The following is a 17,350-nucleotide window of genomic DNA, read 5'->3' on the forward strand; positions in this document are numbered from 1 at the left end:
GTTGTGTCCTCGTGGCACATGTTCATTGTATTATATTATAATCGTATTAACATAATTTTTCCACGATTTTTTTAAAAAAGAAACATTAGTAGTAGAAAGCTGTAATTTTAGTATGATATTATTCAATGTATATATAAAAATATTAAATTTAAAAATTTATATGCTTTTATATAAATATTACGAGAAATTATTAAAAAAGTACAAAAATGTAGGTACCCTTGATACGTACCGCACATTTGATTTGAAATATTTTTTCAACAATTTTTTGAAAATAGGAACTTTAGTAGCAGGAAGCTGTAATTTTAGTATGATATTATTCAATGTATATATAAAAATACTGAATATAAATAATTATACAATTTTATACAAATTTTACGAGTAACTATGAAAAAAGCACAAAAATGTAGGTACCCTTGATACGTACTGCACATTCGATTTGAATTATGTTTTCAACAATTTTTTTAAAACGGAAACTTTAGTAGTAGAAATCTGTAATTTTAGTACGCCATACTCCAATGTATATAAAAAATACTAAATATGAAAAGTTATATGCTTTTATACAAATTTTGCGAGAAATTATTCAAAAAGTACAAAAATGTAGGTACCCTTGATACGTACCTGCACATTCGATTTGAATTATTTGTTCAAAAATTTTTTTTAAAATAGGAACTTTAGTAGCAAAAAGTTGTAATTTTAGTATGTCATACTCCAATGTATATATAAAAATACTAAATATAAAAAGTTATATGCTTTCATACAAATTTTACGAGAAATTATTAAAAAGTACAAAAATGTGGGTACCTTTGATACGTACCGCACATTCGATTTGAATTATTTTTTCAACATTTTTTTTAAAATAGGAACTTTAGTAGTAGATAGATGTAAATTTAGTATGTCATACTCCAATGTATATATAAAAATACTAAATATAAAAAGTGATATGCTTTTATACAAATTTTACGAGAAATTATTTAAAAAGTACAAAAATGTAGGTACCCTTTATACGTAGCACATTTGATTTAAAATATTTTTTCAACATTTTTTTTTATATAGAAGCTTTATTTGCAGAAAGTTGGAATTTTAGTATGTCATACTCCGATGTATATATAAAAATACAGAATATAAATAATTATACAATTTTATACAAATTTTGCGAGAAATTGTTAGAAAAAAGTACAAAGATGAAGGTACCCTTGATACGTACTGCACATTCGATTTGAATTATGTTTTCAACAATTTTTTTAAAATAGAAACTTTAGTAGCAGAAAGCTGTAATTTTAGTATGATATTCTCCAATGTATATACAAAAATATTGAATATAAATGATTATACATTTTTATACAAATATTACGAGAAATTGACAAAAAAATACAAACATGAAATAATCCTATTCAGATATGTGTCTTCACCACATCGAGATAAATCAAACCGTTATCTTCCCTTGTCGCCAGATTAAATTGTTTCCTAGACAATTATATATATATATATATATATATATATATATATATATATATAAATGTATAAATATATTATATTCGATTTCGATCTGTCAGAGATTTTGTTGTTTACGAGATGGAACAGCATTGATATCTCTAAACGCCCGCATACTAAAATTACACAAAGAAATGGATAAATTTATCTAGGAATATATATACATCTACATATATTTGTTGAGTTTGTTCAAAATTTAATCGTCTACAATATCTCCAAACAACACAAACACCTACAAATAATTTTGAAAAATTATTTTGGAAAATAGTCCCACGCGTCAAATTATACGAACAATTTAATGCATTTTTGAAAAAATAATTTTGTTATAAAGTATGTCAGAGAACTCATCAATTTTAGTATTTGCTATTATAGTATACACTCTGAGGAACAACATACCCAATTTACAGCATTCTAGTACAAATAGTTTGTCTTAAAATTATTTTTTTCCAGCCTCCTTTTTCCCATACTAAATTTTGTACTATATGTTAAACATTCCAAGCGTTTTCCTGTGAAACAATTAAAATTATATAAACTAAGGCTTAAAATTCAACAATTTTAGTATTTGTTGTTATAGTAGACACTCTGAGGAATAACATACTCAAATTACAATATTCTAGTACAAACACAATATTTAAAAAAATATATATGTACACCCATCTGACGCGACAAAGAATTTTTTGCACTTTTTTGAAAAAATATTTTTTTAATAAAGTATGTACAAAAACTCATCAATTTTAATATTTGCTATTATAATGGACACTCTGAGGAACGACATACTCAATTTACAGCATTCTACAAATAGTTTGTTTTAAAATTATTTTTTTCCAGGCTCCTTTTGCCCATACTAATTTTTGTCAAACATTCCAAGTGTTTTCTTGTGGACGTTTTCTTGAAACAATTTAAATTATATAAACTAAGGCTTAAAATTCATCAATTTTAATATTTGTTGTTATAGTAGACACTCTGAGAAACAACATACTAAAATTACAATATTTTAGTACAAACAGAATATTTAAAAAAAAAATTCTCTACACCCATTTGATGCGACGAAGAATTTCTTGCATTTTTTTTATTTATTTATTTTTTAATAGAGTATGTTGAAAAAGTCATCGATTTTAGTATTTACTGTCATAGTAGGCACTCTGTAATCCTTGTACAAACAGCATCTTTAGAAAAAAAAAATTTATCTTATCATAAATTTACTTTTATGAAGATGTGAACACGCCTGACAAAAGAACAACAACAAGGTTTTTAGTATATTTATATCTCGAAATTGTCTTTAATCCTTCTTACCGATCAATAAACAACATCTTACAACATGTTGTAATCTGATATTTTTCTCCTAAACGAATTAATCCAGCAACTACAACAAAAGATAACAAAATCTTTATTCCTTCTCAGTCTCTTTGTATGGTAAATATAAAAGCATCTTCTTTATAAAGAATTTCTTCTACACATTTGTATGGAAGTGTGTGTGTGTGTGTGTGTGTGTGTGGATACTTGTAATGTGTAATGGACCGTACATAGATATAACAGATGGAAAAAGCATTGGAGGAAAATACCCGGTCTGTAGATTTTTTTTTAAAAAAAAAACAATAGCATTTTGTTACCCAACACTTATAATAAAGTAATAAAGTATAATATAGTTTTTGAAAAATTCTTGAGGGCGCACCGTTTGTATTACAATCTTGAAAATTTACACAGTCCTTCCTCAATATGTTATTTACGACAAAAAATACTAAAATCAAGAAATTTTTTCTACCAACACTAGTTATAAATATTCTGTAACAAAATCTGTAATACTCGTGATGATTCTAATTTGTATTACGTTTACCTAATAACGTTTTTGAAAAATTCTTAACGTCGCACCGATTGTATTACACTTTTGAAATTTTACCAAGCCATTTCTCAAGATGTATTTTACGACAAAAAATTCTAAAATAAATAAATTTTTTCATCCAACATCAGTTATAAAATATTTTTTGAATAAAACTACACTCGTGATGAATTTAATTTGTATTACGTGTACCTAATAATGATTTTGAAAAATTGTTGAGGTCGCACCGTTTGTATTACAATCTTAAAATGTGTATAAGTTTATCCCCAAAATATATACTACTACAACAAATATCAAAATATAAAATTTTTGTTATACAACACTAGTTAGAAAATATTTTATAAATAAACTCATACTAAGTCATACTCATAAAAACATAAATAATGTTTTTAAAAAATTAAAAAAAAATGCACCGTTTGTATTACAATGTTGTAATTTCGTGTAGTCATTCTTTATTATGTCTATCATGACAACAAATACTAAAATTGTCAATTTTTAACATACAACACTAGCTGTAAAGCATTTTTCAATGAAACTCACATACGCCACAAAATCTACAATAATATATTAATGTGTTCAAAAAATTTTTCTTGGTCGCACCGTATGTATTACAAGCAAGTAATTTGATCAACTTTTTTTTAAATCAATAAATACTAAAAACAAGTAATATGTTAAAAAAATAATTTATCCCCTTTTTTTAAAAAAAAATGCAACCTCCTCCCAAATGGTTTTTCTGATTTGAGTACTCCCAAGCTTTAGATATTGAATTTGTTCATTAGCAACAATAAAGATATTCCATATATTTTTTTTGGATAAAGATTTTCCAAAGTCGACCTTAGTTTATCATCTTGTCCATCAATGCTATGAACATGATCGTATCGCATTTTTACAAACTTTCTCTTGGTGAAGCTGGATATATATATCTTGCAACTTGTAAGGCGATGGTTCACCTTGACCATACCCCACCAATGTCTTATTATTTTATACAACATACAATATCAGAAGACACCGAAGATAAAGATAAATCAAGATAAAATTTACCAAAAAAATTAGAATTGTTTACAAGAATATTTTGGGTCAAAACTGCTACTGTCTTACTAAAACAACTCGAAGAGGATATATTAATAGAAAATTCGGGTCATTTTTTGGTTTTTGTCAAGTAACTCAAAAATTTCATACGAAAGCACCATTTTTTAGTTAGATAGGGTGAAACTAGATGAAATTTACTAAATTTTCTTATGAACACTTTTATACACTCCGATATAAAAGTTTTGAATAAAAACCAAGAAATCCATTATTATTTCCTTTACCCAAGGTTTCTCTAACCTGTTTCTCCCTTAACCAAAAATAAAACCACGTCTCAATAAATCGTAATTTTAATCATCCGGTCCCAAAATACATTAACACGTATAAAAGTATATTTAAAACCAAAACTTAAAAAAAAACCTGTTAAAAGCCTCTCAATGAAACAGACGGACAATTATCTAGGATCATAAAAAAAATAATAGGCGACAGATATATTTTTAAATCCGGGATGAACTTTTTCTGTTTCAAGATATTAGACTATGTTTACAAACAGATTTAGATTTAAAATAGTTTTACATCGAGTTAAAACACAGGTGTAAAATATATAGAAATAGTAGGGATAATTGGTATTACAGGAATTTAGAGATTCATACAAAAAATTATTTAAAATTAAGTATCATTTGTTTTCAAATAAAATTTTTATGCATGGAATCAATTTTCTGGTTTTACAAAGAGTAATTCAGCAATTTTTCATAAAAATGCAAATAACTTGAAAATTTCTAAGAAAACTCATCGATTTTAGTATTTGTTATCATAGTAGACACATTAAAGTATAACATACTAAAATTACAACATTCTAAAACTTCCACAAACTTCACAATAAATTTCTAAAATTGTACTTCTTCAATATTTTCATTATTATTACAGTTGGACGTACTTCCTTCAAGAAAATGCATATAACTTGAAAATTTCTGAGAAAACTTTTCAATTTTAGTATTTGTCATCATAGTAGACATATGGACGTATAACATACTAAATTTGCAACACTCTAAAATATGTACACAATTTACAATAAATTTTAAAACTTTACTTCTTCAGCGTTTTCACATATTAATACTATTTGACGTACTTGTTCCATAGAAATGCAATGAAAAGTTAGAGGTACTTTTGTCAAGAAAATGCAAATATCTAGGAAATTTCTAAGAAAACTCATCGATTTTAGTATTTGTTATTATAGTAGACACATTAAAGTATAACATACTAAATTTACAACATTATAAAACTTCCACAAACTTCACAATAAATTTCTAAAATTGTACTTCTTTTATTTTTATTATTATTACAGTTGGACGTACTTTCTTCAAGAAAATGCAAATAACTTGAAAGTTTCTGAGAAAACTTATCGATTTTAGTATTTGTAATCATAGTAGACATATTGACGTATAATATACTAAATTTGCAATATTCTAACACATGTACACAATTTACAATAAATTTTAAAACTTCACTTCTTCAGCGTTTTCATATACTAATACAATTGAATGTACTTGTTCCATAAAAATTAGACGTGCTTTCTTCAAGAAAATGCAAATATCTTGAAAATTTCTGAGAACACTTTTCAATTTTTGTATCAGTTATCGTAAAAGACATATTAAACTATATACTAAATTTACAACATTCTAAAATATATACAAGAATATATATTAATTTATGAAACTTTACTTGTTGATCACATCCAAATGTATTCTTTTAGACTTTGGGGTACTTTTGTCATAAAAGTGCAAATATCTTGAAAATTTCTGAGAAAACTCATTGATTTTAGTATTTGTTATCATAGTAGACACATTAAAGTATAACATACTAAATTTGCAACATTCTAAAATATATACACGAATTTATATTAATTTTTGAAACTTTACTTGTTGATAGTATCACATCCAAATGTATTCTTTTAGACTTTGGGGTACTTTTGTCATAAAAGTGCAAATGTCTTGAAAATTTCTGAGAAAACTCATTGATTTTAGTGTTTGTTATCATAGTAGACACATTAAAGTATAACATACTAAATTTGCAACATTCTAAAACATATACACGAATTTATATTAATTTCTAAAACCTTACTTGTTTATAGTATCACATTGAAATGCAATACTTTAGACTTGGATTTAAAATTCTCATTTGTTTTCAAATAAAATTTGTATGTTCGGAACCAATTTGCTGGTTTTATAAAGTAATTTAGCAATATATGATGTGTAATATAAAGTGATAAATATGTATAAAACTAAAATAGAATCACACATATTATTTATCATTATTGTTATTATCGATATTAAATCGATACGATTCGAATGAACGACTTTACATTATGTCGAGTCGACCTATTATTCTTATTTGTAAGAAGAGAAACGTAATTAATAGGAGAGCTGGGTTGTTTTACTCATTTTTAAATATTCAACAGATAATCCGGCATTCAATGTAGTTCAATTTATTTTATTGGCCATTAAATTTAGGAAATTTTACTTATTTCTAATCTTAAATTAATAGTTTAGAATTTAGTATTGATCAAGATAGTCAAGTATTTTAAGAAATAAATTATTGACCTTAAATTTTTACCCTCTTTTAATAATTTAGTATTGATCAAGGCAGTCAAGTAATTTCACAAATAAATTATTGACGTTAAATTTTTATCCTCTTTTAGTACTACATATTCATGATTTTTTTCCCAAAAATATAGATGATGATATAATAGAAGTACAGTAAAGTTCCCTATTCTCTAAAAATAGAGAATAGAGTCATTATATGCTTCTCAGTAGAATTGTCTTTTATCTAGAAAGTCAGTAGAGTTCCTTTTTTCTAAAAATATCAGTATTCGCTCGTCAGTAGAGTTTCCTATTTTTTTTTTTTTTTAATGACAGATTTTTTTTGTCAGTAGAGTTTATTTTTTTCTAAAAATGAGAGAATTTTCTCGTCAATAGAGACGAGAGTTTCATTTTTTGAGTTCCTTTTATATTTGTCAATAAATCCAGGAATATTAAAATGTAATTTATAAAATTTAAAAAAGTTTTTCCTCTGGTTTTGAAGAATTTCAATTAATTTCTCTGATTTTTCAATTTTGAAGTTAAAAATTTTAGAGAGCACTTGGAGATTAGATTTTTTGATCCCGAAGATAAAAATTTAAGGGAGCAATTAAAGTTTATTTTAAAGATTATTTTAAAACTTTGTAACCAGCTCTCTGTCTATTCACAAACATATCTCGGCAGCTTTTTTGTTTTTTAGCTCTCGAGTTACAATGCACTCTATTTTATTACTCTATGAAATGATGCATGCTTTATATACATATATATTTAAAAATATTTATATATATACATATATATATATATATATATATATATATGTATATTTAAATATATATACATACAACTTTCTATTAGCATCCTGTACCTAAGAAAAATAAATAAACTCAGGACGTGCAATTAAAAGTTAAGACTTAAAAAGGATGTGCTAATTATAAAATATATAGTAATTGTTCCAGTTTATAATTAATGGATTTAGAAATATATAACTGCTACTAACAACTATGAAAAGTCATAAATGATATAAATTAATTTGAAAAATAAAAATAATGCAAGAAAAAAGTCCCAAGAAATAGGCTTTCTTGGTTACTAAAAAATCGCTGCAGTTTTTTGTCAGTTTTTCAGGCTTGTAACTTCTTTTAGACTAATTATAAACAAAAATAATCATAAATAAATATTTTTAAAAATTTTATCTAGTTTTCGAATGTGAAAACAAATTTTGAAAATTTGCGTCGAGACAAAAGTTACATTAAAAATACTGAAAAAAGGTACGCTAATACAAAAAATACTGTTTAATCAATAAACTGTTTAATCAAAAATACTGTTTAATCAATTTACTGTTTAATCAAATACTTGTCAATTTTTGGGGCTGTAACTTCTTTATTATTAATTATAGGCAAAAATGTTCATTAATAAATATTTTTACAAATTTTATCTTATTTCTGACTGTGAAAACTAATTTTGAAAATTTGCCCAAGGAAAAAAGTTGTAGTAAAAATACTGAAAAAAAATGCACAAAAACCATATATACGTTTTCATTAATTTTTGGGCTTGTAGCATTTTTCAAAAAAAAATATAAGAAAAAATATGCGCAATTAAATTTTGTTCGTACCAACAAATACTAAAATTGTCAATTTTGCAACAATAATATTAATTACAAATAAATTTTCCAATCTAAATAATTTTTCTTACTAACGTTTGCATTGTTTGCATCTCCAGGATATACAATAATTATTTCCTTATCAAATAATTATTTCCCCCTTTTCTTTAATAATAATAATAGTAACTGTATCTTCTTTCTTATTAATTTTAGGGAAAAATGTTCATTAATAAATATTTTTACAAATTTTATCTAGTTTTCGAATGTAAAAACTAATTTTGAAAATTTGCTCAAGGAAAAAAATTGTAGTAAAAATACTAGAAAAAATGCGCAAAAACAGTAGCCATACGTTTTCATCAATTTTTGTACTTGTAGCATTTTTCAAAAAAAAATATAAGAAAAAATATCCGTAAATGAATTTTGTGAGTACCAACAAATACTAAAGTTGACAAATTTGCAACAAGAATATTAATAACAAATAAATTTTCTAATTTAAATAATTTTTCTTACTACCCAGGATATGCAATAATTATTTCCTCCTCAAAGTCATCTCCTTTAATAATAATAATAGTAATAATGATTATGATGAAGTAGAACAAATTTGAATAATTGCATGAATCGTTTCGAATAATTTTCCATTTTCCAGATGTAACGGAAATTGCAATTGCAATTTGCAATTGCAACTTCTCCATCTGTGGGAAGACCATAGTGTGGGATATTATAATTTAATTTTTTTTTGTATATGAATCTTTTGTCTTATTGAATTGAAGATGAGCCCACGTTGAATTTATTATGCAAATAGGTGTCATTGGTAATTTTTTGATGTGGTGAAAACTTTATTTGCATTAGATGACGATGTCTTTCCAGTAGAAGACGTTTGGAGATATAAGTTTTTCATTTAGCTTAGATTTGCTATAAATATTCCCAATACCAGTGGCAAAAAATATTTACTAGATTAGTTTACCTACTAGTGTGTGTAATATAATTTAGCTGTATCATGTGCCCGATGTCAAATCAGGTCAAAAAACATCTGTTCGTCCGTCTGTCCGTCTGTCTGTTTGTCTGTTTTTGCCGGCGGCTCATATGTAAATCACCTCGAATGCATTTCATAAACGCCCACCAGTAAAATATACGATGACAACTTGCCAATTATTTTTAATATTGAGGTACATCCACACAAAAATGGAGGGAAATATAGTGAATTAGGTGCTAGTGGCATTTTGCCTTGAGGCAAGTTTAATGAAACTATCTGTAAAACAATATAGGTAGAAGTAAAGTTTTAGAAATTTCTTATAATTTGTGTATTTGTTTTAGAATGTTGTAAATTTAGTATGTTATACTTTAATATGTCTTTAATATGATATCAAATACTAAAATCGATGAGTGTTCTTAGAAATTTTCAAGATATTTGCATTTTTGTGACAAAAGTACCTCCAAGTCTAACAATGTAAGAATGCATTTTCATGTGAAAGAAATTTCTTGTAATTTGGTTATTTAATTTAGAATGTTGCAAATTTAGTATGTTATACTTGAATATGTCTACTATGATATCAAATACTAAAATCGATGAGTGTTCTTAGAAATTTTTAATTTTTTTTTTTTTAAGTTTTCTTAAACATTTTCTAGATATTTGCATTTTCTTGAAGAAAGTACGTCTAATTTTTCATGCAATTTTATTGAAACAAGTCCAATTGTATTAATATATGAAAACGCTGAAGAAGTAAAGTTTTAAAATTTATTATAATTTGTGTATTCGTGTTTGAATGTTGTAAATTTAGTATAATATAGTATAATATACCTACTATGACCACAAATACTAAAATCGATAAGTTTTCTTAAAAATTTTTAAGATATTTGTATTTTTATGAAAAAAGTACCACTTCCAAGTCTAAGAATGAATTTTGATCCAATTGTATACATAAAAACATTAAGTAAAGTTTTAAAATTTATTGTAAATTGTGTAGATGTGTTAGAATATTGCAAATTTAGTATGCTATATTTTAATGTGTCTACTATGATAACAAATTCTAAAATCGATGAGCGTTCTTAGAAATTTTTAAAGATTTCTGCATTTTTATGATAGAAGTGCGCCGATTTGTATTGGAATATGAAAATACTCCAGAAGTCAATTTTTAGAAATTTCTTGTAATTTAGATATTTAATTTAAAATCTTGTAATTTTAGTATATTATGCTTTGATATGTCTACTATGATAACATATACTAAAATCGATGAGTTTTCTCAGAAACTTTCAAGATATTTGTATTTTTATGAAAAAAGTACCTCTAAGTCTAACAATGTAAGAATGCATTTTCATGTGATAGAAATTTCTTGTAATTTGGATATTTAATTTAGAATGTTGCATTTATAGTATGTTATGCTCTAATATGTCTACTTTGATGATAAATACTAAAATCGATGAGTTTTTTTTAGAAATTTTCAAGATATCTGCATTTTTATGATAGAAGTACGCCGAATTGTATTGGGATATGAAAATGCTCCAGAAGTCAATTTTTAGAAAATTCTTGTAATTTGGGTATGCAATTCAGAATGTTGTAACTGTAATATGTTATACTTTAATATGTTTACTATAATAACAAATGCTAAAAGTGGCAAGTTTTCTCAGAATTTTTCAAAATATCTCCATTTTTATGATAGAAGTACGCCGAATTGTATTGGGATATGAAAATGCTCCAGAAGTCAATTTTTAGAAAATTCTTGTAATTTGGGTATGCAATTCAGAATGTTGTAACTGTAATATGTTATACTTTAATATGTTTACTATAATAACAAATGCTAAAAGTGGCAAGTTTTCTCAGAATTTTTCAAAATATCTCCATTTTTATGATAGAAGTACGCCGAATTGTATTGGGATATGAAAATGCTCCAGAAGTCAATTTTTAGAAAATTCTTGTAATTTGGGTATTTAATTTAAAATGTTGTAAATTTAGAATGTTTTACTTCAATATGTCTACCATAAGTACAAATAATAAAATCGATGAGTTCTCTTAGAAATTTTCAAGATATTGCATTTTTTATGAAAAAAGTACCTGCAAGTCTATAAATGCATTTTATACAATAAGCAAGTCAAGTTTTAGAAATTAATATAAATTTGTGCATATGTTTTAGAACATTGTAAATTTAGTATGTGGTACTTTGATATCTCTACTATGATGACAAATACTAAAACTAATAAGTTTTCTTACAAATTTTCGAGATATTTCCATTTTTCAAAATTTGGACCTATTCCCTAAAACTGAGGTCACCAACTTGTTTTCTGAATTATTTTTGTATTTCAATTAACTTTTTATAATTCCCAATTAGTCGTCGAATTAAAATTCTAAAATTAGATTGTAGATTTGTATGTGGATGCACCACAATGATGGTGCCAAGTTAACACGTTCTGAAATTGAGGAATGCACCTCCAAAAATAACCTCCAAGCGGTGAATTCACACAATTCTGGAACAAACAACAAGTACAACATAGTTGTTGTATATAGATAGACGAAGGGACGAATTATTTACAAACATCTCCAGAAGAATATATATTTATATATATATATATATATATATATATATATATATATAAATTTCAAGACTAATCTTTCAAGTTTTCACAGAATGTTCTAGGATATTTGCGTTCTCCTACGTACGTCCAAAAAAAAAGTACGTCCAATTGTTATAATATATGAAAAAGTTAAAGAAGTCAAGTTTTAAAAATTTATTATAATTTGTGTATTCGTGATAGAAAGTTGTAAATTTAGTATGTTATGCTTTAATATGTCTACTATGATAGCAAATACTAAAATCGAAGAGTTTTCTTATAAATTTTCAAGATATTTGCATTTTTATGAAAAAAGTACCCCCAAGTCTAAGAATGTATTTTGATTTAATACAATACAGAAGTAACGTTTTAGAAATTTATTATATTTTTTCTATTTGTTGCAAAGTGTTGTAATTGTAATATGTTATACCTCAATATGTCTACTATGATAGCAAATACTAAAATCGATAAGTTTTCTTAGAATTTTTTAAGATATTTTCATTTTTATGCAAAAAGTACGTCCAATTGTTATAATATATGAAAACGCTAAAAAAGTCAAGTTTGAAAAATTAATTATAATCTGTGTTTTTGTTGTAGAATGTTTTAATTATAATATGTTATGCCTCATTACGTTCACTATGATAGCAAATACTAAAATCGATGAGTTTTCTTGGAAATTTTTAAGATATTTGCATTTTTATGAAAAAAAGTATGCCCTATTATGAATGCATTTTAACAAGTAGAGTTTTAGAAATTAATATAAATTTTAGTATACGTTTTAGAATTTGCAATGTTTAGTATGTTATACTTTATTATGTCTACTATGATAACAAATACTAAAATCGATGAGTTTTCTTAGAAATTTTCAAGACATTTACATTTTATTTTATTTATGAAAAAAGTACCACCAGCAAGTCTAAGAATGAATTTTGATCCAATTGTATACAAGTAAAGTTTTAGAAAATAATATAAATTTTTGTATACGTTTTAGAATTTGCAATATTTAGTATGTTATACTTTATTGTGTCTACTATGACCACAAATACTAAAATCGATGAGCTTTCTTAGAAATTTTCAAGATATTTACATTTTTATGAAAAAAGTACCATCTCCGAGTCTAAGAATGAATTTTGATCCAATTGTATATATGAAAACGTTAAGAAGTAAAGTTTTAAAATTTATTGCAAATTGTATAGATGTGTTAGAATGTTGTAATTTCAGTATATTATACTTTAATATGTCTACTATGATAACAAATACTAAAATCGATGAGTTTTCTTAGAAATTTTCAAGATATTTACATTTTTATGAAAAAAGTACCACCAGCAAGTCTAAGAATGAATTTTGATCCAATTGTACATATGAAAACGCTAAAGAAGTAAAGTTTTAGAAATTTCTTATAATTTGTGTATTTGTCTTAAAACGTTGTATTTGTAGTATATTATACTTTAATATGTCTACTATGATAACAAATACTAAAATCGATGAGTTTTCTTAGAAATTTTCAAGATATTTGCAATTTAATGACAAAATAATCCTAAGTCTAAAAAAATACATTTGGATGTGATACTATCAACAAGTAAAGTTTTAGAAATTAATATAAATTCGTGCATATGTTTTAGAATGTTGTAAATTTAGTATACTATAGTTTAATATGTCTTTTACGATAACTGATACTAAAATTGAAAAGTTTTCTCAGAAATTTTCAAAATATCTGAATTTTTATGATAGAAGTACGCCGAATTATATTGGAATATGAAAATACTCCAGAAGTCAATTTTTAGAAATTTCTTGTAATTTAGGTATTCAACTTAGAATGTTGTAACTGTAATATGTTAGACTTTAATATGTCTACTATGACAACAAATACTAAAATCGATGAGTCTTCTAAGAAATTTTCAAGATATATGCATTGCTTCACCAAATTCAATTCTCTATTGAACCGAATTCAATTATCTATTGAACCAAACAGTATCTGGTGTCTAATCTTTTGATGATTCTCTTAATGATTTGCATCAAAGCATTTTCGCTAATGTTTTATTTATAAACTGTGCTTTATTATCATCTTGCATCCGAACCCGGTAGTAAATACCGAATAGTTGGCCAGATGACAGAATTGAGATTATGCCAATTAATTCTTGCAATGTTAATGTACCAGACCAGAAACCGAGGTAAACGAACTCCTCAGGGCGACTAATTAAGGATAGAAATAGACTCTTTAACTAAATTAAATTTAAATTTATCCATCAATATTTTTCCCTTTATTCATGTCTTTTACTTTCAGGGATTTCCGTCCAAGTTCCCTAGAAAAGGGCCAAGAATCCTGTCGTCTGAGGGCCTATGCGGCCTATGCCTGGGGCGGCCCTTTATTGATAGCAGGTTGTGCAGCCCTGTTAGACAATGTTCCTGATTCTTCATCAGGATCTGGTGGCCCATCAGTTCTTAGGCCCAAATTTGGAGAGGAGAGGTGCTGGTTTTCTGGTAAGATGACAAAAATTTGGAAGATAAAATATTAAATAAAAATTACGATGTCTACAGTAATCAACCAATGCAGAATATAAACTTCTTGGGTGTATTTTTACAGAGATAACATTGTATATAACCTTGATCTGGTATTTCGTCAGAAATATTTATCAGCAGATCTGGAATAACTGTTTATTTATTTCATCTATTATTTTATATATTATACATATTTTACATATTTCTATTAATTTAGGGAATAATTTTAGACACTAATTTTATTTGTACCCAATTTTGGGAAACTTGACACACTTTTTTTGGTGGCAAGCAATTCTATTGATATAGTTAAATGTCTTCTACTATTTCGTTATTTTTTGTCTAAATTCTGCGTATTACTAAGAAATCCACATTTTACCAGTATTGGTATTTAAACTTTTTCTTCTGTATCTCTTCTCTTAATGATTCTAAATTTACTTTTGGCAATCTTTCTTCAAATGTTTGTACAATTCCAATATTGCAAAATTAATTGGGTTTAATACTTGGCCTGACATTATTTTCTACAAATTGTTGATTTAAATTTAATTTGTACCAAATATTAGGGCCAATACTATTTCTAGTTCTTGTACTTCAACTTTAGGCACAAAATCCATCAATTTTACCTTTTTTAACCAAGCAGTGATAACAAATTCAATTTTAAGTAAAATAAAAATAATTATATTAGGAAAAATACATATCATATTCGTAATCAGCTCTTCGAGCCCATTCATTTGATATGTCACATGCAAAAAGTTGCCAGTTGCCTTTAGGCAAGTTGCCAGTTTCTTACTCGATATTGACTTATTGAGATATTAACTTTTTTTAAACAAAACTTGGTCAAGATTGAATTTCTGTATTTTGATGAGCTCTTCAGGACGTACCGTTTGTACAACAAACGGGAAATTTGAGTATGTTTTTCGTCAACGTGTTTACTATGACAGCAAATACTAAAATCGATGAGTTTTCTTTTGATATTTTGAGATATTAATTTTTTTATGAGTTTATTTCTTGAACATTCAAATCCAGATTTATAAATTTTACTGATGGAAAAACATTTAACAGTATTTTATAAAAAAAATTATATTTTGAGATATAAAGAACCAGCCAGCATGGCTCTTTTCTTATATGATAAAATTATGACAAAATCGATATCATATTCGTAATCAGCTTTTCGAGCTCTTTTCATTGATATGTCACATGCAAAAAGTTGTTCGAGATTTGCCTATCGACAAGTTGCCACTTTCTTACTACAAGAACCTTCTAAGATCTTTTTCTTCAACCAGCAGTGCCACATCCAATTTTCTATCTACAAAATTAACTAAACCAATTTTTTATTTAGGTGATTTGGAAATCCTGACCTACTTCTACGGACCAATTGGACTGCTCCTCTTCGTCAACTTGTTGCTATTCACATCAACAGCAAGACAACTCACCTGTGGTCTTTGGAAACGAGAAGAAGTAAAATCCACCACAGAAAGGTAACAAAATTACGAAAAAAAGTTATCATATTTGTAATCAGCTCGACGAGACCTTTCATTTGATATGTCACATGCAAAAAGTTGTTCGAGATTTGCCTTTAGGCAAGTTGCTATTTTTTCACTCAAAATACAGTACCACCCAGCTTAACAATTTTCACGATTTACCAAGTTGAATGCAACCAGAATTGGGGTTAATGATTCAATTTTTATTTTCCAGGGCTGCTCTTGGAAGGGTTTGTATGAAACTGGTGGTCGTCATGGGTGTGACTTGGATTGCAGATGTCATATCTTGGGGCGTTGGAGGGCCACATTATATCTGGTACGCTACTGATCTAATCAACGCCTTGCAGGGAGTCTTGATCTTCATTGTTGTCGGTTGTCAACCACAGGTAAATAAATGGATAAAAGACTGGTGGTATAGCTATAACCATACAATTTTTTATAGCTACCCATTTTTGATAAAAACTAATGATGGTATCGTTTTGTGCTCTTCGAGCTCTTTCATTTGATATGTCACATGCAAAAGGTTGTTCGAGATTAACCTGTAGGCAAGTTGCCAAATTTTCCTTTAACCTTGAGAAGTTTAAGTATAAATATGGAGTCATAACTTTTTTTGGTATTCCAGGACTCCTCATCAGTTTCCATGCAAATTTACTAATCTTTTTCTGTCTTAGGTTTGGGCAGCCCTAAAAAGGCTCTACGCAGACCACTGTTGCCACAGGACAACGAGCAACCCGAATGCCCCACAACATTCTTCCAGTTCTGTTGGAGGCCTACCATCAATTGGAGACTCTGTCACACACAATACCACAGCTAATGTTACCACAAATAAAATACCAATGGAGACTGTTTGTTAAAACATAAGAAGAATCATGGTAAACAATGGATGATGGTACAGTTTCTACGATACCATTGTTTTGGTGGTGCAAGTCAGGAATTGATGGATTTCTGGTAAAGTTGTAGACGGAAGTACTGATGAGTATGTCTAAAAGGATTAAATTAATTTGTTTAAGGTTGAAAGAAAATTGTTGCTTAAGACCAACTTTTTGGATATGGGTAATAGTCATATTTCTAGTAAAATATTGATGCAAACGGCTTGAACTTTTTATAATGATAAAATGAGGCAAAACCGAAGGCAAATTTGTAATCAGCTCTTCAAGCCCTTTCATTTGATATGTCACATGCAAAAAGTTGTTCCAGATTTGCCTTTAGGCAAGTTGCCAATTTTTCACTCAAAATCAACTTAACCAGCCAGCATAGCATTTGCCTTATATGGCCTAATTAAGGAAAACAAATATCATATTCG

The 17,350-nt window shown here is 26.8% G+C and overlaps 1 protein-coding gene across 1 annotated transcript in view; it reads left to right on the forward strand.

Moving 5' to 3' along the window:
* Positions 1–16,901, forward strand: part of LOC113389720 (probable G-protein coupled receptor Mth-like 1) — a 40,259-nt gene extending 23,358 nt beyond the window's left edge. The window contains exons 6-9 of the mRNA XM_026626734.1: positions 14,355–14,551; positions 15,906–16,044; positions 16,262–16,433; positions 16,719–16,901. Of these exons, the coding sequence (XP_026482519.1) occupies positions 14,355–14,551; positions 15,906–16,044; positions 16,262–16,433; positions 16,719–16,901 (691 nt within the window). The remainder of the gene's footprint in view (positions 1–14,354; positions 14,552–15,905; positions 16,045–16,261; positions 16,434–16,718) is intronic.
* The last annotated feature ends 449 nt before the right edge of the window (positions 16,902–17,350 follow it).

This window comes from Ctenocephalides felis, unplaced genomic scaffold (genome assembly GCF_003426905.1).
Source record: "Ctenocephalides felis isolate EL2017-DRISC unplaced genomic scaffold, ASM342690v1 CF-g0.4_SCAFFOLD_03573, whole genome shotgun sequence".
Classification (NCBI taxonomy): Eukaryota; Metazoa; Arthropoda; class Insecta; order Siphonaptera; family Pulicidae; genus Ctenocephalides; species Ctenocephalides felis.